This window comes from Hirundo rustica, chromosome 20 (genome assembly GCF_015227805.2).
Source record: "Hirundo rustica isolate bHirRus1 chromosome 20, bHirRus1.pri.v3, whole genome shotgun sequence".
Classification (NCBI taxonomy): domain Eukaryota; kingdom Metazoa; phylum Chordata; class Aves; order Passeriformes; family Hirundinidae; genus Hirundo; species Hirundo rustica.
This window is the reverse complement of record NC_053469.1, coordinates 2,678,633-2,705,033: the sequence shown is the minus strand read 5'-3', so window position 1 is coordinate 2,705,033 and position 26,401 is coordinate 2,678,633. Positions and strand designations below refer to the sequence as shown.

At 57.3% G+C, this 26,401-nt stretch overlaps 1 protein-coding gene across 2 annotated transcripts in view; it reads left to right on the top strand.

The window, feature by feature from the left end:
- Window positions 1-15,555: 15,555 nt before the first annotated feature.
- Window positions 15,556-26,401, top strand: part of NOTCH1 (notch receptor 1) — a 42,303-nt gene continuing 31,457 nt past the window's right edge. For both annotated transcript variants that reach the window (XM_040083157.2, XM_040083155.2), the window contains exons 1-2: window positions 15,556-15,674; window positions 17,252-17,333. In XM_040083157.2, the coding sequence (XP_039939091.1) occupies window positions 15,617-15,674; window positions 17,252-17,333 (140 nt within the window). In that variant the 5' untranslated portion in view covers window positions 15,556-15,616. The remainder of the gene's footprint in view (window positions 15,675-17,251; window positions 17,334-26,401) is intronic.

The window sequence follows — 26,401 nt, the reverse complement described above, 5'->3', positions numbered from 1 at the left end:
GTTAACCAGGCACTGGGTTTGGTGCTCGGTTTGGTGAGCTGGAAACCAGAGAGGCAAAGCAATACCCAGCAGGGGTTTGCCAGCACTGCCCGCAGAGCTGTGCTCCCACCAGCCCAGATGTGATTCTGACCCAGAGTGGTTTTAGTTTACAGTTGTGAAATGCAAAAAGAAAAAAAAAAAAAAAAAAAAAAGTCGAGCCCAAACTATTCTTTTCATCTCTTTTTGGCAAGTTTTGTTCTGAAAAACCTCTGAGCGTTGTAGCATTGTTGTCTCTTTCCAACCCGGAGCCTGCCTGGTGATTCGAACCATCAATGAGAGCTGCTGCCCCGGCCACAGCAAAATGAGGAGCTTTCAGCAGCCTGAACGTGTCGTTGGGAAGTTGCCATCAAAGGCTGGTTAAAAAAAACACAGCAGAAAAACAAAACAAAAAAAAAACCAAAACCCCCAAACAAAGGCAAGAGTACAAACAGACAGCGCTTGGGATCAGACCGAAGGCAGGAAGAAAAAAAAGGAGTTACGAACTATATTTACTCTGCCCGAGATCCTTCTCTGCCTTCGCTTCTGTGCGTGGTTATTTATTCACCGAGGGCCAAATCGCAGGAAGCGCTCGGAGCCGGGGGCTCCTGGCGAACCACTGGAGCTGCTGCAGCTGCCACGGCCATCCTGCCTCCCACACCCCCGTGGGACCTTCTCCCGGCACTCCTGGCTCCTGCATCCCCAGGGACCCTCTCCCAGCCCTCCTGCGTCCATCACCCCTCAGTGACGTTTTCCCGGCACCACGCGACACCGGCGTCCCGGCCGGAGAGCGCGGCATTCCCAGAGGCCGCGGTGGTCCCCGTGGTGGTTCCCCCACTTCCAGGTGGTGTTTCCCAGCTTTTCCAGGTGGTTTTTGAGCACTGCAGAGCGTTGGTCAAGTGGGAGCTGCTCCAGCGTGGAGCCCAGATTCCAAATTGTGTTGGAGCAGAGGAGCTGGGGAGGGGCTGGTCGGGCCCCCCCAAACTGAGTCCAGCCCGCTTGAGTTTTGTGAGTGCAGAGGGGCTCAGACCCACCCCAGGGTGGCCAGACTGCTCAAAAACAGGAGACAGCAAAGGATGACGGCTGCCTCCACATCACTCTTACTTTCGTTACTTCGTTTTTCCACTGAAATGCCTCCTACCCAGGCATGGGGGTTTCCTAGGGAGCCCCAGGTGGATCCCTGACCCCGCTCTCACCCCTTTCCAGGGGCAGCAGGTGGGGAAGGGCTGGAAATGCAAAATCTCCGGCCGGCAGTGAAAGCGTGGGCAGAGCACTTCACAGCCAAGCGTGCAGCGCAGTGCCATGCCCAGATCCAGGCAGGGGAGCGCTCCGGGGCTGCAGGAAGGTTCCCCTTTGCCTCTCAGCTGCTTTCCAGGAGCAGCAGCCTCAGCGAGGGGATTCTGCTCCTGCGGCTGTCAGGGCTCAGCGTTCCCACGTGCCTCCACGCAGGGTTATTTTTCTAACATTTATTTTTTCTCTTTTTTTTTTTTTTTTCTTTTTTTTTCTCCCCACTCATCCGGTACGGTTGTTGTGACACTGCAGTCAGCAAATATCATCGAGCGGTAGGAAACGTGAGGTTTTGCTGCTTCGGTGAGGTTCGGCTGGTTAAAAGAGGAAGAGAGAAGCACTCTCTGAGAGGGTGTGAAGCCCTCGTGAGCCACCCCGGGCCTTCCCGCGCCCCAAAATCTGGGTCTGCTCCAGCTGCAGCCACATTTGGGGTGGGGAGGTCACCCACAAAGATGCCAGGGTGTCACTGCCTGCCTGGCAGGGATGGGACACCCTCGCTGAGGGCGGGACATGAGTTGGATGCTGCTCCCAAATTCTGCAAAAAAACCCCACGGGCTCGCTCTGGCCGGGGCTGGTGGCCATGGCCAGCACTGGCTCCTTTATCTGATGGGACATTTGGAGGGAACAATGTCCCCCGTGGCAGGGCTGGGGGGAACAATGGGCGCGGGGCGGCTGGGCGGCCGGGCTGCGGGACCCCGGGCGCCCCGGCCCGCAGGAAATCCTTTTATTTTTCACTTGTGCGCTGAAACAAACACAAGCTCCTGTTTATTTCCTGGTCGATTGTATTTTGGAGGATGGAGGTGGCTTCCCCACGCCGGAGGTTTAACTCCTGCCCTGCCGGCTGCCGCTGTCCTCCTGTCCCCAGCCCGGCGGTGGCCACGAGCGGGACCCCGCTTCCCCCGCCCCCGCTAATTTATGTCTAATTTGAAAACCTGAGGGTCATAAATAACACGTGCTGGCGTGGGAAGTCTGGGAAGCGGGAAGCCAGCCCATCCCCTCCCCTGGCTGAGGCCGGGGAGTCTGGAGCTGCTGCTGGAGGAGTGATGCAACATCCCCGAGGCTGCTCCGCGCCAGCCGCGGTCCCGTGGGATGCCCACGCCGGAGCAGAAGGGGAACGGGGTGGCTCTGGCTCAGCCGGGCAGCTCTGTCCCTCCTCTCTCCGTGCCATGCCCCGGCCCGGACAGCCACCGTCCCTCGGGCCCCTTGCTCCTCAGCCGGGCGCTCTCCTGCGAGGGAGAGGATCCCACGGCGAGGCCGAAGGTTTGAAACCTCAGGCTTTTCTCACAGCTTCCCCATCACATCCTCCCCGGCTCCCACGTCTGCCGTTCACAGGCGCTGCTCTCTTGGCTCCCGGCCCCGGGGCCTGTGCCTGGCTGGAAACAGCATCCAGATGGAGCTTTTTTTTTTTTTTTTTTTTTTTTTTTTTTTTTTCCCACATTTTTGGGGGGGAGGGGAGGAAGGTTTGGGAAAAAGCTGCCGGGACTAGGGAAGCAGAGGGAAGGAGAGGGTTTGGAAGGGGTCTGGTTAGTATGGTTTCTGCAGGGAACGGAGGGCCTGGCAGGGAAACTGAGGCACGGAGCGTGCCACCAGGGCAGTGCCCTGGCTGACAGTGAACCCCGACTCCTGCCCCAGGAATTAAATCCATTGACTCCTCAATGCGATTAGGGGGACAGCACAGTCCAGCTCCCATTTCCATCAGCGGCGGCAGCTGCCCACACAAGGAATTTGGTGCCACAGGCAGAACCCAAACTCATCTCTCGCTCATCCAGAGCCCAGAGGGGGAGGAAAAAAGCCCTCCACCCCTCCAGCCTTAAACCTCATCCACAGAAAACTTTCGAAACCCCACCATTGTGCGAGAGGATAAACATTTATTGAATATTTCCTGTTTGGCACAAATTCTCCGCGAGTCCCCTACAGCTTTTTTCTTCTCGCGTCTTTAAATGAGAACGGTTTGAGTTGAATCGTAAAGGAAAAAGGATCCCCCCGAGCACGGAGCCCCTGGGAGCGGGGAACGAAGGGAAGCCCACGTGTGTGCCATGCCTGCTTGCTGTTAGCTATTAATTTCTGTCTCCCGAGGTCTGACATGAGCAATGCATTATGCAAAGGTTGTGGGAATATTTCAGACTCTGCATCCCGGGAGAACTACAATTTCAGTTTTACAGGGTTTGGGGTATTTTTTTTTTTTTTTTTTCCCCTCTGTTTCTTTCAAATGTGTTATTTCACTGGGTTGGAGCAGTGGTTGTGAGTTACACAGCGCAGGGAAGGATGAGCTGGCTCTGGCTGGGGTGGTCAAGGGATCACTGCCCGGCCCCTCGTGTTTGGAGGAGCAGCAGTGTGACCCCACTGGCATATTTGGGAGCTGGAAAAACCTGTGGGGCTGGAGAGGGGCTAAAATCAGGGCTGGAGAGGGGTTGGAAGCGGGGATGTGAGGCATGGACAACTGGTGCTGAGGCAGCAGCCAGGGTGGGAGGCTGGTGAGGTGATAGCACCGGGGAGCACACTGGGGTTTGGGCCAACACTTGGCATACCCTGGGCTGGGAAAAGCCTCCCAAAACATGAATCCTTCCAGCAGATGAGTCTAGCAACAGGCAGCAGCCACTGGGAGTGTTCTGCTCTCCACCACTCCTTGGGATGTGCCACCACAGAGCCCCTGGGCTGGAGCTGGGGAAGGTGGGGGCACACGGAGCCACCCTGTCCTGTGCCACCTGGAGCCCAGGGACAGAGAGGAGGCTCAGGCTGAGATGAAGCTGAACAGGGCTTGGTCTGAAGGCAGTCTAATTCTGGCCCGGGCACAATCCAAAGGGATTTATTTTTAGGCTCTGGGCTATCGCTGCTTTGGGGAATTGAATGGAAAATGTATATTTAGCTTCTTTGGCGATATGCTTAGAAAAATAAGCTCCTGTCACTGTTGTGGGTGGTGATTTGTGCCAGCCCTGCCCTTGCCAGCGCTGGGAGGCATCGCCCACCTCACAGCTGGAGCCTCCAGCCCTGCATCTCTTGGACAGCAGAGCTGGGAGCTGGATTCCAGGCTTCCTGTTTCCTTTTCTTGTTTGCTTCTCCAAAGGATCTTGCCCCCCATCCCGAGGACTTTGCCCTCGCTGTGCAGGTGCTGAGGGCAGCGCCGTGTCTCCCCATCCCCGTGCTGCGGGTTATCCCACCTGGCTTCCCAGCTGTGCCCAGCGCTGTTCCCGCAGCAGGGACACGGTCACGGAGGTCCCACTGGCGGGACCTGCTTTGTGCTGTGCCCGCGGGAAGCGCCGGGGCCTCTCCAGCGTGGAGGCGGCGCACGAACGCACGGCAGGGAGAGGGAGCTTCCTCCCCAAAACACAGGTGAGAGCCAGAAGGGCAGCACTCACCGAGCCTCAGGCACTATAAATATACCGCAAACACAGGAACCCGGGGCTATTTTTGCCTGCAGGAAGCCGGGGTGAGAAGGAGAGCATCCCTCCCTCCCCAGCACGTTGCTGGCAGTGGGACGTGCCCGGGGCCAGGAGTGCCTCTGGCAGAGGGTGCAGGGTCCCTGTTCCAGGCTGCTGCAAGTGTCTCACTTCCAGGTGATGGGAATGGCTGGGATAGAGCCTGTGGTGGGTGACCCCAGGGCCACAGGACCCCGTCATGTTCCCCAACACCCTCTGATTGGGCAGCTGATGGAATAGATGTGTTGCCTTCTCCAGGACTGAAATCAGCTCCGCACCCCACGGAGATCTGACTGATGTCCTGCTCCTCTTGCGTGGGAAACACCAGCACTGGATGAGGCTGTGAAGCCCAGCCAGTGTGGGGGGCATCGCTGGGGCTGCCTCCTCCTCTGGTCAGGTCTCAGACAGCTCTCTCCATCCACACTCCTCTGCTCCGACTGCCTCCTCGCTCAGCTGTGCCTCGCCTGGCATCACTTTCCCTGGAAGAAGCCAAAGGCAAAACTTGCACGGAGCCAGCGATGGCAAACCCCCAGCAGCAGCATCACTAATTGCACAGATGTTATCACCCCCCCCAGCAGTGCCTGTCTGCCTCTGCATCCTCTCACCTCTAGAAACTGGGACCCAGAAATGTTTCTTGGTGCAGAAAAACTTAAAAGCAGAGTCTCGTCTTTGCCAGCTACTCGCTCGGTGCCTGCCTGTGTGTGTGTGTGTGTTGCACGTCTGTGCCTCTGGGCGTGAGTGCGCTCGTGTGCGTAGAAAGCACATTTTGCAACAGACAAACGGGAACGAAATATTTCAAGAATGTCTCTTAAATCAAGTAATCTTGGGGAATTTGACAGCCAAGGTCACCAATGACTTTTGGTTCTTGTTTGCTCAGTGTGGAGCCAGGGCTGGGCTCTGCCCAGGCAGGGCCCCACGACTGAGGGGGGGGGTCTGGTCCCCAGCACCCTGAGGAAAAGCTGTGTGTCTTGAGATCTATGTCCAAGAGCAGGAATAGCTTCAGGACGTGGCTGGAACCCAGAGCTCCCACCTCAGGAGCAACCCTGCCTGGGGAGTGCCTCTCCTCCGAGTCCTGGCGTGACCTGCCGGGGCACGCTCCGGCTCCGGCATTCACCGAGAGAAAAGAAGCAGGAAAAAAAAAAAAAAAAAAAAGTCAGCTCCTCGTGATGCAGCCCCGTAATTACCTGTTATTCTCATATCGAGGTAATTAACAATTAGGCAGCTGTCTGAATCACATGCAGAGGAACAATCATTTCGTTATTAATGGATCCTATTTAACAGGTCCGATTTTCCCAGTCGTGGGGGTTTTTTTTTTTCCCCCTTCCTTGTGCTCTCGTGAATTATCCTCGCAATTATACCTGCACCAGAAAGAGGGAGGAGTAGCCCTAATATTTACTGAACCTTGCAAAGCATCACATTTCTCAGCTTATGAACCTGTCACAAGCCATCGGGGGGCTCCGGCGGTGATGGGGAGGCTGTAACCCAACACCCTGCGCTGTCACCTGCGCAGCCCCGCTGCCTCTGCCCTGCTGCTGCCGGGAGCTTATTCATTTCACTGCAGATAAAAGCCATTATTTACAGTCAGTTACATATTTCCGTTGGCAAACCTCCTCCCTCGAGAGCAGGTTTGAAAACATCCCGCTCAGCAAACCGAAGCCAACCCGCTGAAGCCAACCCGCTCTGGCACGGAGGGGGGGAACGGTGCCCTCGGTGCCCCGTGGGGCTGTGCTGGGTCTCACCCCGGCATGGTTGTGGTTTTTTTGGGGGGCAGGGACAGCCTGGATGGGCTCCTCACCCTCGTGTTCCCTTCGCAGGAGGCACCTCGGGCTCTCCCCAGGGCGTGCTGTGGGGTGGGATGAGCTCCCCTTTCCTCAGCACCTCATGCTGCTCCTGCACTCTGTGCAGAGAAACACGTTCATGTTTCAATTTAAGTAATGTTTTAATTTAAACCCCCCTGAACACTTAGCACAGACCAGGTCAGACCCTTGGAGTGGTCTCCCACGGGTGCAGAGATGGTTTTGGTCACACTGCCCAGGACTCTGCCGGGCTGCCTGGGGTTCAGCAGGGATGAGGTGCAGGGGAGTAGGCGCATGGGGGATAATCCCTCTGCAGGGAAAATTTAATTTTGGTTTTCTCACCTTTTCACTTTGTCTCATGCCCCGAAGCAGGAAGGTTTGACTCCTACCCAAACCCCTGAGTCCGGAGTTTCTTTGAAGAGGGGATTTTTTGGAGTCGTTTCCTCCGTTTCTGACCATGCACCAGTCCAGCTCTGGAGTTTGTGTTTTCAACAAACAGCCAAGGCTGTGCCCTTGCAGCTACCCTGCACAGGGCCAGGCACCTGCTCTGCTCTCATTTGTTTTTTTTCCAGGCACGGAGTTAGGGATTTCACTGAAAAACAGGAACTCTGCTGGACAGCAGCTGCTCTCTCGGCTCGTCCCACTGACGCCCAGCGGAGCCGTGCCAGCGCCGCGCTCCCACAGCCAGTGCCGGCGTGGCCGGGGTCCCCGTGTGGCAGCAGTGTCCCCAGCAGTGTCCAGGGGCTGGCCCGTGGCTGTGACCGCCCGTGTGGCACCACTGAGGGGTCTGTGGCTGCTGCCCCGGCCCCACCACCCGCACAGAATTCACAGTGCGGACAGCTAATGCCTTTTGTCCCAGCCTGACTTTCCGCCTCCCAGCAGGATTAGGATGGGATGACCGGGCAAGGGGGCCCTTAATCCCATTAGGGATCCTGGCGCAGCCCTGTCGGGCAGCCCTGGGAACCGGCCCCGGCCCCGGGGAAGCAGCGGGTGAGGCAGCAGCCCGCAACGCCCTGTGCTGCCGCCGTCCCGCTCACCTAAATCCGCTTCGCTCCGAGCACTGAGCACAACGCCCTGGCATGCACGGGCAGCAAACGGGCATCCACAACCCCTGCAGCCCCCGCCGGCAGGGCTCAGCCCCCACAGCCACCCACCCAAGAGCATTTGGAGCAGGTGGTCCCGAGCCCTTTTGGCCAGTTTGGCCCATTTGGCTCATTTGTCTCATTTCTCCACGGGGTCACAGCTGAGCGGGCAGCAAACCTCCTCCCGCCTGGAGAGAGAGTTGTTTTTCTCCCCCGCCAGTTGCGAGGAGCCGTGTTTGTCTTTCTGTCCCTTCCTGTTTACTCGCTGCCATCAGGACACGCTTTGATGTGTTTGTGCTGCTGGCCGCCCGTGGGAGCATCGTCCCGTGCCTGCAGCTCCCTGCTCCGTGGGGCAGCGCCGCGGCTCCCTCCGGGCCTCGGCAGAACCCACGTGCCACGGGGCACGGCTCGGCTCGGTGCCAGAGCACGACGCCACCACCCCCGGCAGCTCCCGCGCTCCAAAGTCCAGGTGACAGCGCCAGCCCAGCCCAGCTGTGCCGGGAGCAGACGTGACTCCAAAGGCGCAGAATCCTGCCGGCAGCGCGGAGCTGGTGGTGGCATGTGGGTGCCACCAGGCAGCGTCGCTTTGTCCCCGCGTGTTGGGACAAGGGGGTCTGTCCCATCCATCCTGTGGGTTTCTTTCCCTCTTGCAATCCTCCCTGGCTGGGAGCCTCCCCGCCCCGTGCGGGAGCCGCTGCATTTGAAAGGTCGCCGGGCTTTGAAGTCTGCGGCTCCGGGCGGCAGAGGAGGGATCGCACCTTGCTGGCATCTCCGTGCGGGCCGGTTCCCAGCTCGCCAGCCGCGCCGGCCCGTGCGGCAGGAGGAGATGCTGCCGGGGCTGGAACGGCGCACGGCCCGGCCCGTGCCACCGCACCGTGCCACCGCACCGTGCCACCGCAGCAGCGACACCGCCCTTGTACGCGGGGGAGCAGCCAGGGAACCCCCAGAGCCCATCCCGCTGAGAGGCAGCAGCCGAACAGGAGTGACCTCCCACCCCTCGGGAAGGGGGGATGAAGGATTCGGGCATCACAGGGACTCGTGGTTAAATTGATGGTTCAGCTTAAAGCTAAAGAAAAAAGGAGTTATCTAGGAAAGCCTGTAGGTGTAATCATTGTGAATTTCAGCAAAGCTTTTGATAGCATCTCTCACAGTACCGTGTATAAGGTCAGGAACTGAGCTCCGTGATGCTGACGGGTGCCTTCCCACGCAGAAATTCTGTGATTCTGTAAAAATCTACAGGTTTGGGTTTTTACAGAAATGGCTCACGTAGAACTGCCCGTGAGCAGAGGTTGGGGAATGGGCTCTGGGGCTCCTCCAAACCCTTTGGAACCGGCTGTGGCACCACCAAACCCCACAGCCTGTACCGTGGGGACCGCTGTGGCACAGGGCAGGGGATCCCTGTGCCCCGACACTCGGTGTGATGGGGGCTTCCTGGAGCTCCTGGGTACCCCAAGAATGGTTTTTCCGGGGCCCTCCCTCCCTGCCAGGCACGGAGCCTGCTGTGACGGGCCACCCTGCGATAGCACAGCCGCTGCTCTCCCAGAGGAAGCGGCATCTCTGGGCCGATTTCTCCCGGTTCCCCTCTTCGTGTGCCTGGCTTTGATTGGCGGCCTGGCTCTGTGATAATGTGGCTGCCTGGGAAGGAAGGGAGTAGAAGGAACTGGCTATTATGTTTGGCCCCTCTCCAGGAGGTGTTTTTGCTGGGAGGCACCAAGGTCAGAGCAGGGTGGGAAGCGTTCCCCGACAGCAGCCCTCGCAGATGTGCCCAGCCGTGGCAGGGGGGGACGAGGGAGCACCCCCACCACCCCAGCATGGGGCTGGCACTGCGAGTGCCACAGCCCAGCACACCCTGCATCAGTGCAGAACATGTGTGGTGCTCCCCGCGTGTGTTTCGGGGGGGAAAGGGCCGCTCCGCAGCCGTTCTGGAAAGTGAAACATCTCCCAGCCTTCCCGTTTCCATGCGGAAGGAAAGAGGGGGCGGCGGGTGGGAGTGCCCGTGAATGCAGCACCAGCGAAGGCTGGGGTGCAAAAAAATCCTTTTTTTTTTTTTTTTTTAAACTCTCTTTTTGTAATCGCTTAAGAATTTCAGCTGGCTTCATCCCGGCACAAGAGTCCCAAATCCCAGAGCTGTGAGAACAGAGCTGGCACTGAGCTGCCCCTGAAACTCTCCGCTGGTATCAGCGGCGTCCCAGGACCCTGCCAGGCAGCCCCCCGGGGCAGAGCAGCGAGAAGGGGCACGCCCAGATCTCTGTGAGTGATGTCTCCCAGAAAACCTGCCCGAAACCTGTGCGGAGCGAGCGTCCGCACGGCATGAGGTTTTTTCCTTGAGCGTGTGCCCTGGTGGAGGCGAACCCCGGCAGCACAGAGCCCGGTGAAACTGCGGGGATGCCAGCGTGACTTGGATGAGCTTGGCATCGCACCACGGTCCAGAAATCCAGTATCAGGTTCATGCCCGGGCTTGTGCGCAGAGAATCACGCTTGGGTTTTCGCTGCTGTGAGTGATGGTTTTTGATTATTTAACAGAGATATCAGAGGAGGTTTGATCCCAGCCCCTCCACACACTCCGGTGAGCAATTTGTTTGCTGAGGTGATGAAAGCAGCCTCGGGAGGAAAAGGAGGAATGGAAGAAAAAGCAAAGGAACGGATGGCTTTGAAGGAAGATGCAAACAAAATACAAACGTGTCCCGCACATCCCCAGGGCTGGGACAATTCTGGGCTGAGTTCTGCACTCCAGAGAGTTGGGGTCACCCCCTGCATCTCCTCTGTGGGTGAGAGCTGATGGGTGCAGAGCTGCCCCAATCCCCGAGCCGGGTGTCTGTGACACCCTGAGGAATCCCCCTGGAGAGGAGCAGGAGAGGGACACGCAGGGTCTGCAGCACCAGGGTGCAGACAAAGGCATGAACAAGCATGGAGGGAACGGGGCCATGCACCGAAGGGCAGGGAGAGCTGCATTTGCAGCGGCCCATGTGGGTTGGGACGGGCCTGGGGACAAGCACATTGTCACTCGCAGCTCCATAAACCCCTCCAGGCTCTGTTTACACAACACAGAATGTTTCAGTTGTTTTATGGTGGTGCATAGGAACAGCACAGGGACCAATGAGGCCGGGGCCAGCGCCTGCCCAGCACCTGCTCTCCCCTCGCAGCCCATAAAGACATTTTATTTTAAACGTAACACAGATTTTACAGGGCAATTTGGGAGCAGCACCTTTCACCCAGGTACAAAGCTGCTCCTCCGGGACGTCTTCCCGCCTGCCACTAATCCCTGGGTGAGAGTTCCTGGGCTGGCTTTACGCACAGAGAAATGATGGCCAGGAGCAACCCTGCAATTAAAACCAGTTTCAGCAGCCCGTGAGGAGGGAAACGCCGTGGGTGCCAAGCCCGGTGCAGCAGCCGTGCCAAGGCAGGGACACGCATGGCACCAACCTCTGCCCATGGCAGCGAGGACTGAGTGTCCTTTGTCCCATCCCAGCCCTGAACATCCTGATGGCACCAAATCCCACTGCACTGCCAGGAGGAAAAGTCGTCCTCCACGGGCACGTGCTGCCAGAGCTCCGTGGCAGAGGGATGGCACCATCCCAGGTGTGATTTAACCTGTGACTGTCCAGGCACATCCCTCTGCTCAACTATGAAAGGAAAATGAGATTAAAAATAATAATAATAATTTTTTAAAAGGCAGGATTGAGACCATTCTTGCAAATCCAGCCTCTTTTCTCTGGTGCCCTGGAGAATCATGCCGTAATCCCCTTAGGGAGAAGTTTGGGGATAGTTTTACCTCACAGACTCCGTGACCGGCGCATTTTTATCTGCTCAGACTTTCCGGGATGCTCTACCTGCTTTGATTCACACTTAATTACTAAAAATTAGGGTTTTTTTTCAAGAGCATGAGGGAGGGTGGGGGTGCATGTACCAGCATGAGGAGGGCTAACCCTCGGTGCTGCTCCGAAATCCAGGCGGCAGAGCAATGCCAAGCCAAGCACGGCGGGGAAAGCAGGAGAGATCCAGTTTGATGTCTGCCCTTATCAGACTTATTTTTATCGCACCGAAGGTATAAGAGCAAAATATTGATTGTGGTGATAAAGAGATGAAAGTGTCAAGAAGGAATAGGCACACAAGTTACTCAGGCGATTGGAAGCCGTGTTGGTTGTATTTAACAGGCATTTGCCATTAAGAAAAAAAAAAAAAAGAAACGCCTGTTTTTATTTAAATAGCCTCGGGCAAATTTCTCACTAAACCAACTTTCCCACGCCAGCCTAGTGCTCTAACTCTGGTTTTTGGCAAATTTTTTCCTGAGCTGTCAAGGCAAAATATATATAAGAATGCTGGTCTCACTTAGGTTTTTTTCCAGCCCCTGGAGACATGAAAATAATTTACAGATGTGCGTTACCTGTTTATATTTGTATTAAGTTTTGCTTAACGGACATGATTTTCTTAGCTTGCAGTAACAAAAAAATATTCCCAGAGTTTCACTCATTTAATTTTAACTTATTAAAACTTTTAAACATGTGTGGAGGTTTCATGTTTTTAAATCACTAATCACATGGACAGTTGCCAAGGTTTCTATTAAAGCCTTTTACAAACACTGTTTTTAAAAGGACCTAAAATCCCATTATTTTTAACCCCCGAAGACCACTCGAAATAAAAAGTTTCTCTGGATTTATGCCTTATTCACCTCTCATTGCAAAAAAGATTTATGCCGAGGGCTGACTTCTGCCTTCCTCCCTTTTTTTACTTTTGCTGGTAGGAATCTCTGGAGGAGGCGTCCGGGAGAAGGAAACTTGAGGAGGTTCCCCACCAGGATCTTGCAGCAGATCTCTCTGTACCAGGGGAAGGATGGAACCAGATTAAAGCGGGACATCTCGCCTGGAGGAGCCATCCTCGTGTCCAGGCTTCCATGGGAAACCGCAGAGGACCCTTTTAGCTCCCTCCCAGCCGAGCCTTTTCCCCAAGCAGAGCCCCAGAGCTGCGGGGTCACAGAGCCCCCGGGCGATGGCAATAAATAGATGTATTTGACCTCCTGTGCTCGGGGGACGAGGCGACGCGGCTGCGTGGCCGCACGCCCGGCTCTGGCTGTGTTTGTCCGGGGACACTGCGCAGACCCTTCCAGCCACAGAGGAAACCCAGAGGCAGGGCTCACTCCTGGCTTCCCACGTGCCCATTCGGTCCAGCACCTCCAGGAGCAGCGTGGCACGCAGGGTTAGCCAGGGTCTCCAGCACTGCACCCCACCGCCCTGCGCACCCCTCGGCATCGGCGCCTCTCCATGCCCTGGTGGCACCCTGAGAGCCCCGGGTCCCCTGGCACACCCATGATGGTCCAGAGGGACAGGGGGGATCTCTCCCAAGTCTCAGGGATCGAGTCCCAGAGCGCAGCTGAGCTGAATGCACGGTGCTTTCTGCACACGGAGAACAAGCCCGGGCAAAGCTTGGGCCGGTATTTCCAGGCAGGTTGGGCTGAGATGCTCCCTGCTCCATGGGCTCTGATGGAGAGGGGAAGACGGGGGAGATGGAGAAACAGCACAAAGTCTCCATCCCCAAGGATGCCCAAGCGCAGAAGCCTCAGGCTGTCCTCACACCTCTAGATGAGGCTGAGGACGGTGGCAAGGTTGTGGTGGCACAGCTGGGGTCACATCCCACCGCCCAGTTGTTGTCACCCTACAGGTGAGGGTGACAGGGAGGACAGAACAGGCAGCACCCAGGTTCTGGAACTGTTCTACCAGCTCAGTTCTTTCTGGAATTGAACCACCAGTGGCACCTGGACCCCAGTGGCACCGTGCTCCACACAGGGCCCTGGCTCCCCAGCCCCGATCAGGGAACCCTTTGGAGCCCAGAGTGGGGAAGGCAGGAGGAGCGGGGAAGGAGCGAGCCGCGGGAGCGAGGTACCGCTGCAGGGCTCACGCCTTTGATCTGGTGAGCAGACTCTGCCCTTCGGTTTGTTTAATTGTTTCACACTTGCTCTGGAAATAGTTTACAACAGGAAGCAGTGGGATAACAGCAGGGCTGGCATGGGATGGGATGGGATGAGCCCGGGGGCTGGTGGAGAGGTACCCTGAGATGAGAGGCACAGATGACCACAATGTCACCTCCTTCCCATTAACCCGTTGCCGACTCTCCTTCCTCTTCCTCTTTCCCAAGCTTTCAGCCAGAGGCTGGCTGCCATCCCTCCACGTCCTCATGTTTGGGAGCCATAAAAGAGCCATCCAATACCCTCCAACAGCTCAGAGGGGCTGGGGGGGGACCCAGGAATCCAAAGGGATTTAAGTACCCATGTCCTTGGACAGCTGGTACCCCGAATTCTTCACACTCAGAGTTTTTGCTCCCCACTTTTGTAGGCAGTGTGGCCTCGCCTAGCAGGGCTGGCCCCCGAAACCCCACAAGGAAGCATCATTTTTAAGCACCCTCACACGAGCGGTTCCCGTCCGTGGTGCTCTGTGGGTACAGCCCTGAGCACCCCCCTGCAGCCACAAACACCTGGAAGGCTTCAACCTGTCCTGGGCTCGGGGCCCCGATGGATTTCTGGTGGGACATTCCGGCTTGGTTTTCCAGGCTTGCCTGTGGCACGGTGGCAGCCAGGGTAGGAATGGGGCTCTGGGACGAGGGCACAGGGACCCCCTGTCACCGCTGCTCTAACGGGAAAGCTGCACACGTGTGGGGGTTGTGGGGCTGCCCCTGGGTTTGGCTTCCCCGTTTCTCCCAGCATGTTTGTTTATTTGTGGATGCGGCGCACGGGGCTGGCCGGGCTCTGCCTGGGAGTTCATGAGTTCACAGCACAAAACAAACAACATCCGACCCAGCTCCGTGCGAGCTGCCTGCACCTGCGGGGGAGCTGGGTGGGAAACGGCTCCGGGTACCTGTGCACACCTGAGCCCTGCTGGGGGTCAGGAGGGGAGCCCCAAAGTGCGCTTCCAGCAGCCTGGGGATGGGCACTCCGTGTCCTGGTGCCCCGGGTACAACCACCCCATTCCGTGTGTCCCGTGGTTTGTGTGCCCCAGGTCCTTGCACGGACACAGCGTGGGTCAGCCTGGGGTCTCCTGTGGTCACTCTGTGGGTACTACGGCCCCAGGGGCTGTGCAGGGACTGGGGGCTGCACTGGAAAAGCTGTGCAGGGACTGGGGATGCTGGGCAGGGACTGGGGGCTGTACTGGGGAGCTGTGCAGGGACTGGGGGCTGCACTGGAAAAGCTGTGCAGGGACTAGAGGGCTGTACTGGGGATGCTGTGCAGGGACTGGGGATGCTGTGCAGGGACTGGGGATGCTGGGCAGGGACTGGGGGCTGTACTCGGGAGCTGTGCAGGAGCTGCACTGGGACCATAGAGGAACTACACTGGGATTACGCAGGGTGTGCATGGGGGAGCCGCACCAATACTGGGCTGGGGGCTGAACTGGGGGTGTCGGGAGCTGCACTAGGGACATGCGGGTTCTTGTGGGGGCTGCACGGAGGTGTCCGGAGCTGTGCTGGGGCTCTGCAGCGGCCGCACGTGCGAGCTGTGCTGGAGCTGCGCTGGGAATGGGGGGCTGCCCTGCGGGTTTTGGGGGACTGCAGAGGGGAGGCTGCACGGAGAGAAGGAGCTGCACCCGGTGCATCCCTGTGTGCATGCGGGGGGCTGCACCGGGGGTGTCCAGCCGCTGCACAGAGGGACTCGGCCGCCCCGGGACTGCCCTTAGGGGATGCGCGGACCCCTCAGCACCACTCTCGTCCCACTCTGTGGCGGGAAGGGGGTTCCCAGCCGCGGCCCCCCGGGCTGGGCGGGGAGGAGCGTCTCGCCCGTCCCGTCCCATCCCCTCCCGTCCCGCGGCTCCCGTCCCGCCCCGCACCGTCCCGACCCGCCCTCCTCCGCCCGGCCCGGCCCGCCGGGGCTGAGCAGCCGCGGGAGGCGCCGCGTTCGGAGTCGCTGCGCTCGGGCGCGCTGCGTTTGGGGCTCCCGGCGGGGCGGCGCGGACCCGCACAGGAACCGGCACCGGCACCGGCTCGGCTCGGCCGAGGCCCCGAGGATCTATGCGGCTGTGAGCGGCGGGAGCAGAGCGGGATGGAGCGGCTCCTGGCGCCCGGCCTCCTGGTGCTCCTGCTGCCCGCCCTGACGCGAGGTGAGGGCCGCCGCCGCGGGCCCCGCACCGGCCGCCCCGCTGGAAGTTTGCCGGGAGCGGGGCCGGGCGCGGCGGGCACCGGAGCCCGGCTCGGGAGGTTCCCGTGGGAAACCGGGATTCGGCTCCTGCGGCGGGACCGGAGCGCGGATCTCTCACGGGGGGGTCCGGGGCGCGGGGTGCTCGTGGGAACCGGGGCTCGGTGCCGCGGGATGCGCCGGGATCGGGCTCGGCTCTTGCGGGAGAACCGGGACCGTGTTTGGCAGAGCGGGGCCGAGCCCCGCGGGGGTGGCCGGAGCTCGGGGGAGCCGGAACGGAGCGGGGGAGCGCGGCTGAGCCCGCGGCGGGGCCGGGGCTCGGTGCCCCGAAGGAGGCGCTCGGGGCCGCCGGGAGCCGGAGCTCGGTGCCCGGGGCTGCGGCGGGGAGCGGCGCTCGCTGCCGTCGGGAGGAGCCGGGGCTCGTCCCGGCGGAGGGGCGCGCAGGGCGGCCGCGCTCCTGCTGCTGTTCTGCGAGAGCTTTTTGACCGTTTTGCAAATTTTTCTCGGTTTCCTGTTTCTTGAAAGTCGGGGGCCCTCGGTTCCCTCCCCCCGCTCCGGAGCGGATCCGGGTGCATCACCGCAAAGCGCTCTCGGGGGCAGCGGGTCGGGGCACGGGAAAAGAGCCCCTAAAGCGGCCGGGGGTGCGGGACGGAGTGGGGGGCAGCCCATCCCGGGGGGTCGGGATCCCTGTAGTGCTCTCCTGCCCCGGGAATGAGCCAGCAGTCCCCTCCGGAGAGCCCTGAGAGGATTTTGGGGAGCGAAAGCAGCGGCGCTGCTCCCACAGCAGGGCTGGGAGGCGTCGGAAGCAAAGTTTGCAGAAAGTTGTGCCCGGCCGCAGCGGTCTCCAACGCCCCGGTCCGTCTGCACGGAGCTGCAGCCGGGTGTCCCCGGGCTGCGTGGGCTCGGCGCCCGTCCGGGGCAGGACCTGGGTTGTGGCGGTGCGAAGCTGCAGTCGCTCAATGTGAAACTGCCCCGGCTGCACACGCGTGTCGCAGAACCAGTTACCGTGAAGAGCGAGAGGGCAGAGAAGGGGAAGAGCGAGCCGGGGTGGAAATCGGAAACGATTCTGGTACTTTCAGCGAGTTGCTGTGGTAACTCTGCAGAATTTGGCTCTGGGGGCCAGACAATGAAACCTTTACTCATAGCAAGTTACGGCGGGCGACTCATTTCGTTACCGAGCTCACGGTAACTAATGGGCCCCGGGCTGGATGGTTTTTTTTTTTTCCCAAATGGCATTTGTCAGTCAAGGGCCTGATCTGGGGTTTCTCTCTGTCAGTCCTCCTGCTGGAGGAGCAGGCACAGCCTACCCTCAAACCCACCCCGGGTTTATTTTTAGGCGAGCCTCTCAGCGCAGGGGCAGCACAGTCCCTGCCCTGCCCATCACCCCGCGGGGTGGATCCCACCTCACCAGGCTGTGCAGGCACAGGGGGGGCCTGGGGGTCTCAGCGAGCCTGTCCCCAGCCCAGGTGACGCCAGGGGATGCAGCCCCCCTGCTGCCACCAGGGCCCTGAGCTGTGGCTAACGCTGTCCCTCTGTTTGCAGGTTTACGGTGCTCGCAGCTTGCCGAATCCTGCCTCAACGGGGGCAAGTGTGAAACTTTTCCCAACGGGACGGAGGTGTGCCAGTAAGTATGGAGCAGCCAGAGGATTTTCATCTCCCCCGACCAAAGTTATTGCCATGCATGTTGACTTTGCTTTGAAGGCTCTGGATTTTAATAGGGCAAGATGCGTTTTCTTTCCTTGAGTGGCAAGAATAACCTGCTTGTGTAGGAGTCACCGCGAGTTTGGCAGGATCGGGCTTTGTTCCTGGCTGGGTGGAAAAACATGGGCAAAGGGCCATGTTTTGCTGGTGTTAGCCTATGCAGACTGCCCTGCTGATGGAGCAGGAGGTAGGGCCAGCCCGCGGCGCTCCTTGGACCGTCGGGCGGGGAGGGAGGCTGTCTGTCTGTCTGTCTGTCTGTCTTCCAGCTACTCCCTCCTGGCCCCGAAGCATTGCCTTTCGGTCCCTTGCACACTAGGGTGACCGGTGCATCTGCAATAAACGCTCGAGAGGGGTTCCGTGGCGTGGCTCTGGCTGCTGGGGCTGCCCCAGTGGTGTCCGTGGGCCGATGAGGCATCGCCAGGGCAGCAGGGTGCCTCCTCCTGCATCCCTGCCAGCGCTGGTGCCAAGCTGTGGTCTAGCCTGGCGTTCCTGGTGGGACCTGGCACCCAGGCTGGGGCTTTCTCCAAGTCTGATTGTGGGGAAACGGATGTGTAAAGCACTGGGACTCTTTGAAGGACCAAGCGACCCACCGCAGCGATGGCCGATTCACTCCAGGCTCCCAGGGAACAATAACCAAGAGAAATGAATAAGGCTCCAGCTCCCTTTTTAAAACTATTCCATAAAAGAAATGTGAATGGGCAAGGCTCTGTTTTCCGGCCAGATTTCCCCTCTGCCTGTTGAACACGGCCCGAGCTGCGAGCAGGCGGGGAGACGTTCCCACCCACCCCAAATTTCCAAATAGGAAGTCCTCGGCGGAGGAACCCGAAGGCATTTCCAATCCCAACCTGTTGAATGGCAGTTTCCCTTGACAATGCCTGTTGCTTTTTTGCAAATCCGCCTGGGTGCCGTTACTCTGCCCAGTAGCCGGGCACCTCCCGCCCCTTTCTCCAAGCTGAGCCCCCCAACCCTTTGGTGCAAATAAATCAGCAAATCAATCAGGCACATGAGCAATTTAATGGACAAAGGCTGGGTCCCTTTGTGAGGCACTAATGAATGCACGCCACTTTTTTTTGCACAGAAGCCCTTACCAACGCTTGACGCTCTAAATCTTGTTTTCTTTCATTCAAAGAGCGACAGCTGGGATTCGGTCGAAATTCGGCAGCTATTGTTAAGGGAGGCAGATTAATGCTGTGTGACTAATCATGTATGGCTTCCCAGAATGCCCAACCCTCCACCCCCTCCCCAACCTTACACCCCTCCTTTTCCTTGTGGTCATTCTTTCCTTTTTTTCTTAAGTCTCTGCAACTCCTGATTTACATTTCATGTGCAGATGGTGATGGAATCTAATTAGGTCTGATGTGTGCGAGCTCTATTTGGAGAAGCCTCCAAAGTAGGCTCGGGGTGGGTTGTTTTTTTCTTGGTTTTTTGGGGTGGGTTTTTTTGTTGGTTTTTTTTTTTTTTTTTAAAGAGAAAAAGTTAACTTTAAAGAAGTTCTTGGCTGCTGGCTGTGAGGAATAACCACTTCTCCCTTGACTGCAGATGCTTCGTGAGAGTGTGTGAGCACAAGGTGTGCGCTCTGGGTGTGTTAAAGCTCTTGTCCCGTGCAGGGCGATGGGGGCAGATATCAGAGCCACAGCCAGACTGAAGGAGGTGCAACTTCCCAAGTTACCTGATAGCAAGCCACAAAATCCTGTTTTTTTCACTTTGTTTGAATATCTTTTCACTTTGTTTGAATATCTCTTGACGAGGAGCTTTGCTTCCGAGCTTCTTAAACAAAGCAGAGCCAAGAGCACGAGATACCAGACGCAGAAAAGCTTGGCACTGCCCTTTGGCGCCTGCGTGAAATGCACCATTTTGGCTGCTGGCCACATCTCTGCTCGGCCTGGCACTTAACAAAGTTTGGCCATAAAGCCCCTTTGTGCTGCCCCCACAAATCCAATTAGAAAGTGGAGTGAAATAAATAGCGTACGAGGGGGACGCTGCTCCGCAGGACGAGCGTCCCAGAGCTCGTTGGGTTACGTGGAGCCGGCTCTGATAACTCCAGCCGCAGGTTATCGGCCCTGCTGCGGAAAGGGAACCGCCGCTGCCGGACCAGGAGCTTTCTCTGCCTTTTATTATTTTACAGGGACAGTTTGTAAAGCTCCAGGTGCCTTATCTTGCTTGTCCCTTTGCCAGGCGGCGCAGGGCACGCAGGGCTTTGATTGAATGGAGGGCACCGAGCATTGGGTTGGAGGGCTCCGGACAGAAGCGCCCTAATTAAGCTCCTTTGGGGCTGCTTTTCATCTCGGCAGCGTTATCCGGGTCTTTCGGCGCAGGAGGAGCAGCAGCAGTTTTGTGGGTCTTGCACAGACCCCAGCTGAAGGCTCTGGGTGTTTTTTGTCCCAGAGCTGGAGCTTTAGAAGGTCCAGGCTGGAGCTGGTGGCTGCTGCGGGGCTTGGCAGTGAGGTTCCGTGGTGCTGGGCAGCTGTGGCGTTCCAGAAAAGGCACTCGCCCTGGACTAAGGCATTTTCCCAGACTAAATGAGAAGGTTTTTCCACGAGGTCGTTTTTGACTTCTAGTGATAGCTCCTAATTAGACTGCTGGATAACCCCAGTTTTGACTGGCATCCCTGCAAATGAGTCGGGCTGGTTTTAGCTCCCTGTGCCATGTGACGTCTATTCCCAGGACCTCCCTTGCTCCGCTAGTTAAAAGCAGATGGCATTGAAAAGGGGGCCGAGCTTCCAGCCCTGCTCCACCAGCCTCTCACCATTAAAGCCAGAGGAGCTGTGCCTGGCTTCTCCTCTTGCTCAGAGGAGCGAAAGAGGCGGTGGAGGGAAAGAATAAGTTAAATTAATCACTGGGCTTGTGCTGAAAAGGGGGAAAAGTCGGTTTGCTAAAGTACTTCCTCTGTTTATGGATCAGCGCAGCGTTGTCGTTCAGCCAGGGCAGTGGCTCCTGAGCTGGTGCCCGTTGCCACCACCAGCTTCCACGGGCAGCGGGCCAGAAGCATGGGAAGAAACATTCTGAGGGGGGCCGTAGCGGGAAGAGGTGATTATTTTAGCTCAGAACTCTTTCAGGAGACAACCAGGAAGGCAGAGGAGTGATGTGAGCCCCGCGAGTTTCTGTGCCCTTCAAGTTATTCAGCTGCTCAGTCATTGTTATCTCATTGTAAAGGGCGGAAGTTTCCTTCTGGTTTGGTTTTTCTCATGTGCTTTAACCCAACGTTATTTCCATGAAATAATAACAAAGAAAAAATGCAGTCTCGGTGCTGGAGAGGAAGAGGGTGGAGTGTTGAACAATCAACCAGAGGAAGCTCTTAAAGAAGTAGACGAGCAGTGATTCAGCCATGTTGAGAACTCTTGACGGCTCTTTCGAGTCTGAGCTCATTCTCGGAAAGAATAAGGTGGAAATGGGTAAGAGGGGAGATTAAAAATACCAAAGTGTCACCTGTTGCAGATTCCAGTGGAAGAGAAACTGAAGCCCAGCTGCTGAGGTCATTGGGACAGCAGCGGGGGTTTTAGCGCTCGTCTGAACGATTCTGTTTGTATCTCTGCCCTCTGCAAGGGGTCTCAATGGTTATCAGTTGTCTCAGGTGGTCCCACTCACTCCTGCTCTGTGTCCTTGGGATTTTATTGCTTGGGCTGAGGGTTTTTTTGCTTGGTTTTTCTCTTGGCTTGGATACCTGTGGTGGCCAGAGGCTTGTCCTGTGTGACGGGCATGGGGTGTGTTTGAGGGGAGATGTCTCTGTAGGTCCCTCAGCAGCACCCACAGCGCAGAGATGAGCAGGAGAGATGCAGAGGGGGTCCGGAGCTCACAGTGGCGTTCATCACCGCAGATTAGCGGGGTTCCCCACGTTCCCCACCAGGTCCTCGAAGCTGTGTGCTCACAGAATGGCTTGGGTTGGAAAGGACCTTTAAAAGTCACCTGCAACGAGCAGGAGCATCTTCAATTTCCACGGTCTCGTGGTGTGAAGCAGGGAGTGCACGGGGCTCTGCTCCCGGGGGCTGCAGGTCACCCGCTCCGTGGTGTGGGGCACGTTTTACTCCACCAAAATCTGTTCCATCTCAACACCTGACTCGCTGTCTTCCTTCCTGCTGGCAGCCACAGCGCGTCCATTTGTTCCAGCTGATGCCTCACACCTGCCCTCGCCTCCCAGGCTATTATGGTTTATTGTATGTAGCATGAGGGCGACACGTATAAGTCACTGCGAGACCAGGCTATTCACCAATTAAGGGCTCGCACAACATAATCAGGAGGCAGTTAGCAAGTTTTAAAATAACATTGTTTGGAAATTAACCTGCTTTTTCCAGGCCTGGAGGTGTGGTGACCCTCGTTTTGCCGCTGTTGGTTGATGTCCCGAGCGGTGGCGGCGTGTGTACATGAGTGGAATGTGAAATTTATAGAGCATCAGCGTGTTTAACCAGGGAGTAGCCCCGGGGTGCACTTAGGGAGAGCTGGTGAGCTCTGGATCTGGATGGAGACTTCTCTGTGCTGCCAGGTGAAGGTTTTGCACCATGTGTTGGTGCTGCGGAGTGGAAGAGGCTCTGGGATGTAACTTAACCCCCCCTGGGAAAGCAGACCTGCTGTGGGGTTTTGGTTGAGTCCTGTCTTCTTCCTAGTGGCCAAAAAGCTGTTCAGGATCCCCAGCTCCACTCAGGGCTCTGTGCAGCCATCCTCGAGGACCTGCCAGGCTCCTTCTGCTGCCTGGGATGGGGCAGCACCAAGGGGCTGTTCACTCACCACACCCCAAGCTGGGCTATTCCTGCAGCTCTGCTTTGTGTTCAGGGTTAGGAAGGTCAGCAGTCCACAGAAGCGATGGTTTGGGATGATTCCAGTTTCTTCCCAGATGCTGTTTTGGTCCCATTTCGTGCCCGTGGCACATGGTGCTGAGCCCATGCCTGAAGGATGGTGCTGCATCCACCCATCCCAGCAGCTGCTCCCAAACCCCCTCGGGCCCTGATGCTGCCTTGAAGCCCAGATTTGCTGCAGCCAGAGCTCTGGAATGAGGACAGAAATGCTGCTCTGGTGTCAAGGGGGAGTGTTGGATTTTTGAGTCTCGGGTATCTGGATGTGGAGGAACCCAGGAGCAGAGAGCTGTGAGGGGCAAAGCCCTGCTGGCTGGACTTCATAGCAGAGCTCCTGTGGGTGATGTTGGGAAGTCTTTGCAGCGCCCTGCTGGTCCCAGCGGCGCCAGACCCTGGCAGCACCCCAGGACAGTTAGAGATGCCCACCTGGGAACCCCCTCAGTGTTTAACACCCAGCTCAGTGCTGCTTCCAGCTGAGCTCCTGGCCGGGTGTGGCGGTGCCTGTTCACAGCTGGACACCCACACGTGGACTCTGCCTTCCTCTGGTGCACGTCTGCTGGGTCAGGTCCTCGTCCTGTCACCTCCTCATGCTGGCAGGTGCCCCATGGGCAGGGTCTGTGGTTCAGGACGGTGTTGGGGTTTCCACATATCCCAAGCGACTTGCTGGTGGTTAATAGGGCGATCATGGAACTGTGGGATAGTTTGGGTTGGAAAGGATCTTCCTTAAAGATCTCTTTCCACCCCCTGCCATGGGCAGGGACACCTTTCACCAGCCCAGGTTGCTCCCAACCCTGTCCAACCTGGCCTTGGACACTTCCAGGGATGGGGCAGCCACAGCTTCTCTGGGCACCTGGATGATGCTGGAAGTTCCCACTGGTAAATGCAGTGCTTGGTGTGAGAGATGCAGGGAATGAAACCTCTGTGAGGAGTTTGGCATGGGGGAAAGATGTTTGGCTGGGCTCTACGGGGAGCTCTGCCCCCAGAAATAATATTTTCAGTTGGGAGGAGCCTACAATGATCATTGAGTCCTCCCCGTGCCTACCACCTCACAAAATTCACGCTGTGCTTAGAGCCAGCCATACCCCAAATCAGTTCTGTTGGGAATCACAGAATGCCCTGAGCTGGAAAGGACCCACAAGGATCACTGAGTGCAACTCTTGGCGCTGCGTAGAACCAGCCCCAAAATCCCAGCCTGTGCCATGGGAGCAGGATGCTGCTGAGAAGGGAGCTCAGGGTGTGCCTCCCTCGCACAGCAGTAATTAATGTCTGCTTTAAGCTCTCACCCATCACGTCCTCCCCTTCCCCCCATGGCAGCCTGGAGTTAATATTGGAAAAGCCAGTTAAACAGTTAATGTTTAGGCCATGGTTATTAGGCCCTTGCACATTTCCAGCAAAGGGAGCCCAGTCGCATTTTAATGGGAAACTTTCATGCTCAGTCAAGTAGCAAAAATTTATTTGCGGCAAAGTCATTTTCTTTTAACAAGTTTTCACCCTAATTCCCTTCCCCAAAACCTGGATTTAATGGTATTTATATGGGAAATGGATTTATTAAGTTTTAATGATGCTATAACGTCGCCCTTATTTAATAGAAGGGGCACCCTGCAGGCAGGTGGCCGGGTGGTGGTGGGCTGGGTGCGCAGGGGCACCCAGGGGTGGGGAACCTGTTGCTTTGGGCTCCATTTGAAGTCACCGTGGCCGAGAGCGGCAGTGCCACCTCTGCTTCTACCCTCTGGGCTGTGCGTGATCCGTTGTCAGGACTGAGTTTGGCTTCCCTCTGCCAATTCCTCCTCATCCTCCGCGGCGCTCCCTGCGCCTGTCACACCTGTCCCCAAGAGGGGCGTGGAAAGGGTGATGGCGCTGCGGTTTTTGGCTTTGTCAGCTGCTCTGCTCCGTGTCAGGGCCACGCGCTCCCTGCTGGCATCACTGCCTGGGGATTGAGCATTTGTGGGCGTCCCGTGGTTTATTTGAAGGAATTTTCTGCTGTCAATGAGTAGATCCGGAGGAGAGCACATCCCCGGCGCTCCTGCCCCGCTGGAGCATCCCTGCTTGAGGGGAACAGGATGAGACCCTCCCAAAGGCACTGCCGGATGGGTGACCCATGGGATGGCTCCTCTGGAGCAGGTGGAGGAATGGAATGTGTCCGTCCTCTGGGATGTGCAGCTCCCGCGGCGGCCGGAGCTTTGGGGCGGGCTGGGAGAGTGACCCCGCTGGGGAGCAGCCCGGGAGGAGGGGGGACCTGTCCCCGGCCCCCAGCCCCTATTAAAATGTTAGACACAGACCTCCAAGTCAAAAGGCAGGGCGACAGACGGCCCTTTCACAGGGCCTGCTGCTCCCCACAAAAGGGGGGTTTCCAGGGGAGGGGGGCAGGAATGCGGGCTGCGGCCGGAGGGCAGAGCCGCCACCATTGTCCCTGCTCCCTCGGCGAGGGCGTCATGTTGACACAGGGATTTCTGCCGGCAAAAAGGTGTCGGAGGCAGAGGCTTCCCTCCCTCTCTCGCCCGTTTCCTTGGTTAAACTCGGCAGCAGCAGAAATCCCGGGATACGGATCCCAGGAGCTGGTGCCCGTCTGCTCCCGGGTGGTTTACGTCCTTAAGCACGTGGTTTCCAAGTGGGCAAGAGTTTTTGTTGCTAATAACTACTTCTGGGAAGTTTTGCTCGCAAAGGGAGACCAGCAGCTCTGTGGCTGTGAGCTTGAGGGGGGCTGGATCCATCCCTGTCTGGCTGTGGCCACTTTTGCCCACTCCCCATCCCACTGAAACATCCCCCCGGCAGGAATTTCTCTGGCTTTCGCTTGGCTTTGTGCCACGGGGCACCCGTGTGCTCTGCAAAACCCCCCCCTCTCCTCCTTGTTTATAAATATCAGGGCTAAATTTAGCTTGTTTAAACTCTTGGTGGCTGCTCAGATCCTAATCGTAGGTTTTAAGTTCAGGATTAGACGAGTGGGATGGTGGGGTCACGAGTGGGAGTTTTCCATATTTGGCTCTGGGGCAGCGCGGTGTTTAGCCAAAACTTGGTTTGAGGGGGGGAAAGGGGAAAGAAGGAGGAGTCCATCATCACTTAGTGGGATGGTGACGCTGGGGCTGTGTGTGCCAGAGCTCTGAGAGCACGGCAGAGCGAATCCAACCTGCATGGGCAGCAACTGCCGGGTCCAGAGCGGGGGAGAAGCAGCAGTTACCCCAAAAAGGGGTGGGGAGGGAAGGGTGACCCCAGGCACCAGCAGTGCGGGCAGCCTGTGGGGGTAGAAATTCCTTATCTCCCCAAAATTCTGACTTTTTCATGTGCTGGCTTAAAGAATGAAACACTTCTAGAGGGCAAAAGCAGGGGGCAGCTGTAGGGAGTGTTTTCAGACGCCACAGGGGCCGGGTGCCATTCCAGTGGGCGCTGTGGGTGCTTTTTGGGGGAACCTGCTCCAGGAAAATCACATGGGTGGGTGATGGCACCACGTGCCAGCCTCAGCCCAGGCTGTGTTCCCTGGGGATTCCTCTGCTGGAAGCACATCCTTCGTGGTCACCCCACAAATGGGCTCCTGCAAGAGAAGGAGCAGGGGCCAGGGCGAGCTCCCACAAACAATGGGGCTGTGCAGCTTTACACCGGCAGAGGATATTAAAAAAAAAAAAAAAAAAAGCATCGACTGGGGAAAACAAATATTTCATAGCAGCCATTGTTGAGGGTGGGAATGAGGCGAGTTTTGTCTTGGGCTCTTCCTTCGACATCTTTCATGTTTGTTGTGAATGAAGCTCCATTGAAAGGCAGCTCCTTCCCAGGTAGCCAGTTACCACCCGTGAATAGCCCGGCCACTCTGCTTAGTAATGGGATTATATTGTTTTTCATTACAATGGGAACTTTGATTCCCAAACTGTCCTGACTAATGTCTGCTTAAGAAACAAAGCCATTTTTTTTTCCTGCATAGGAGGAACAGGGCTCTAACATGTTGTTGTTTTTTCCCCCCCACTCCTGTCCACAAGTATATGCAGCTTTGGGAATTCCTTTAGTTTCTCTCCAGATGAAAGTCTGGATCTTAAAATCTCAATTAGATGACTTGGGCTAGGTGAAAAACGAAATGGAACAAGAAAAAAAAAAAAAAAAAACAACAAAAACACATCAAAGACTTGGGATTGCAGTTTGCTTTTTTAATTAAACGAGAATGGAGATCTGCTCTTGCTTTATTAACCTGATGTCACTTGGAGTAACCTGCTGCTTTGCCAAC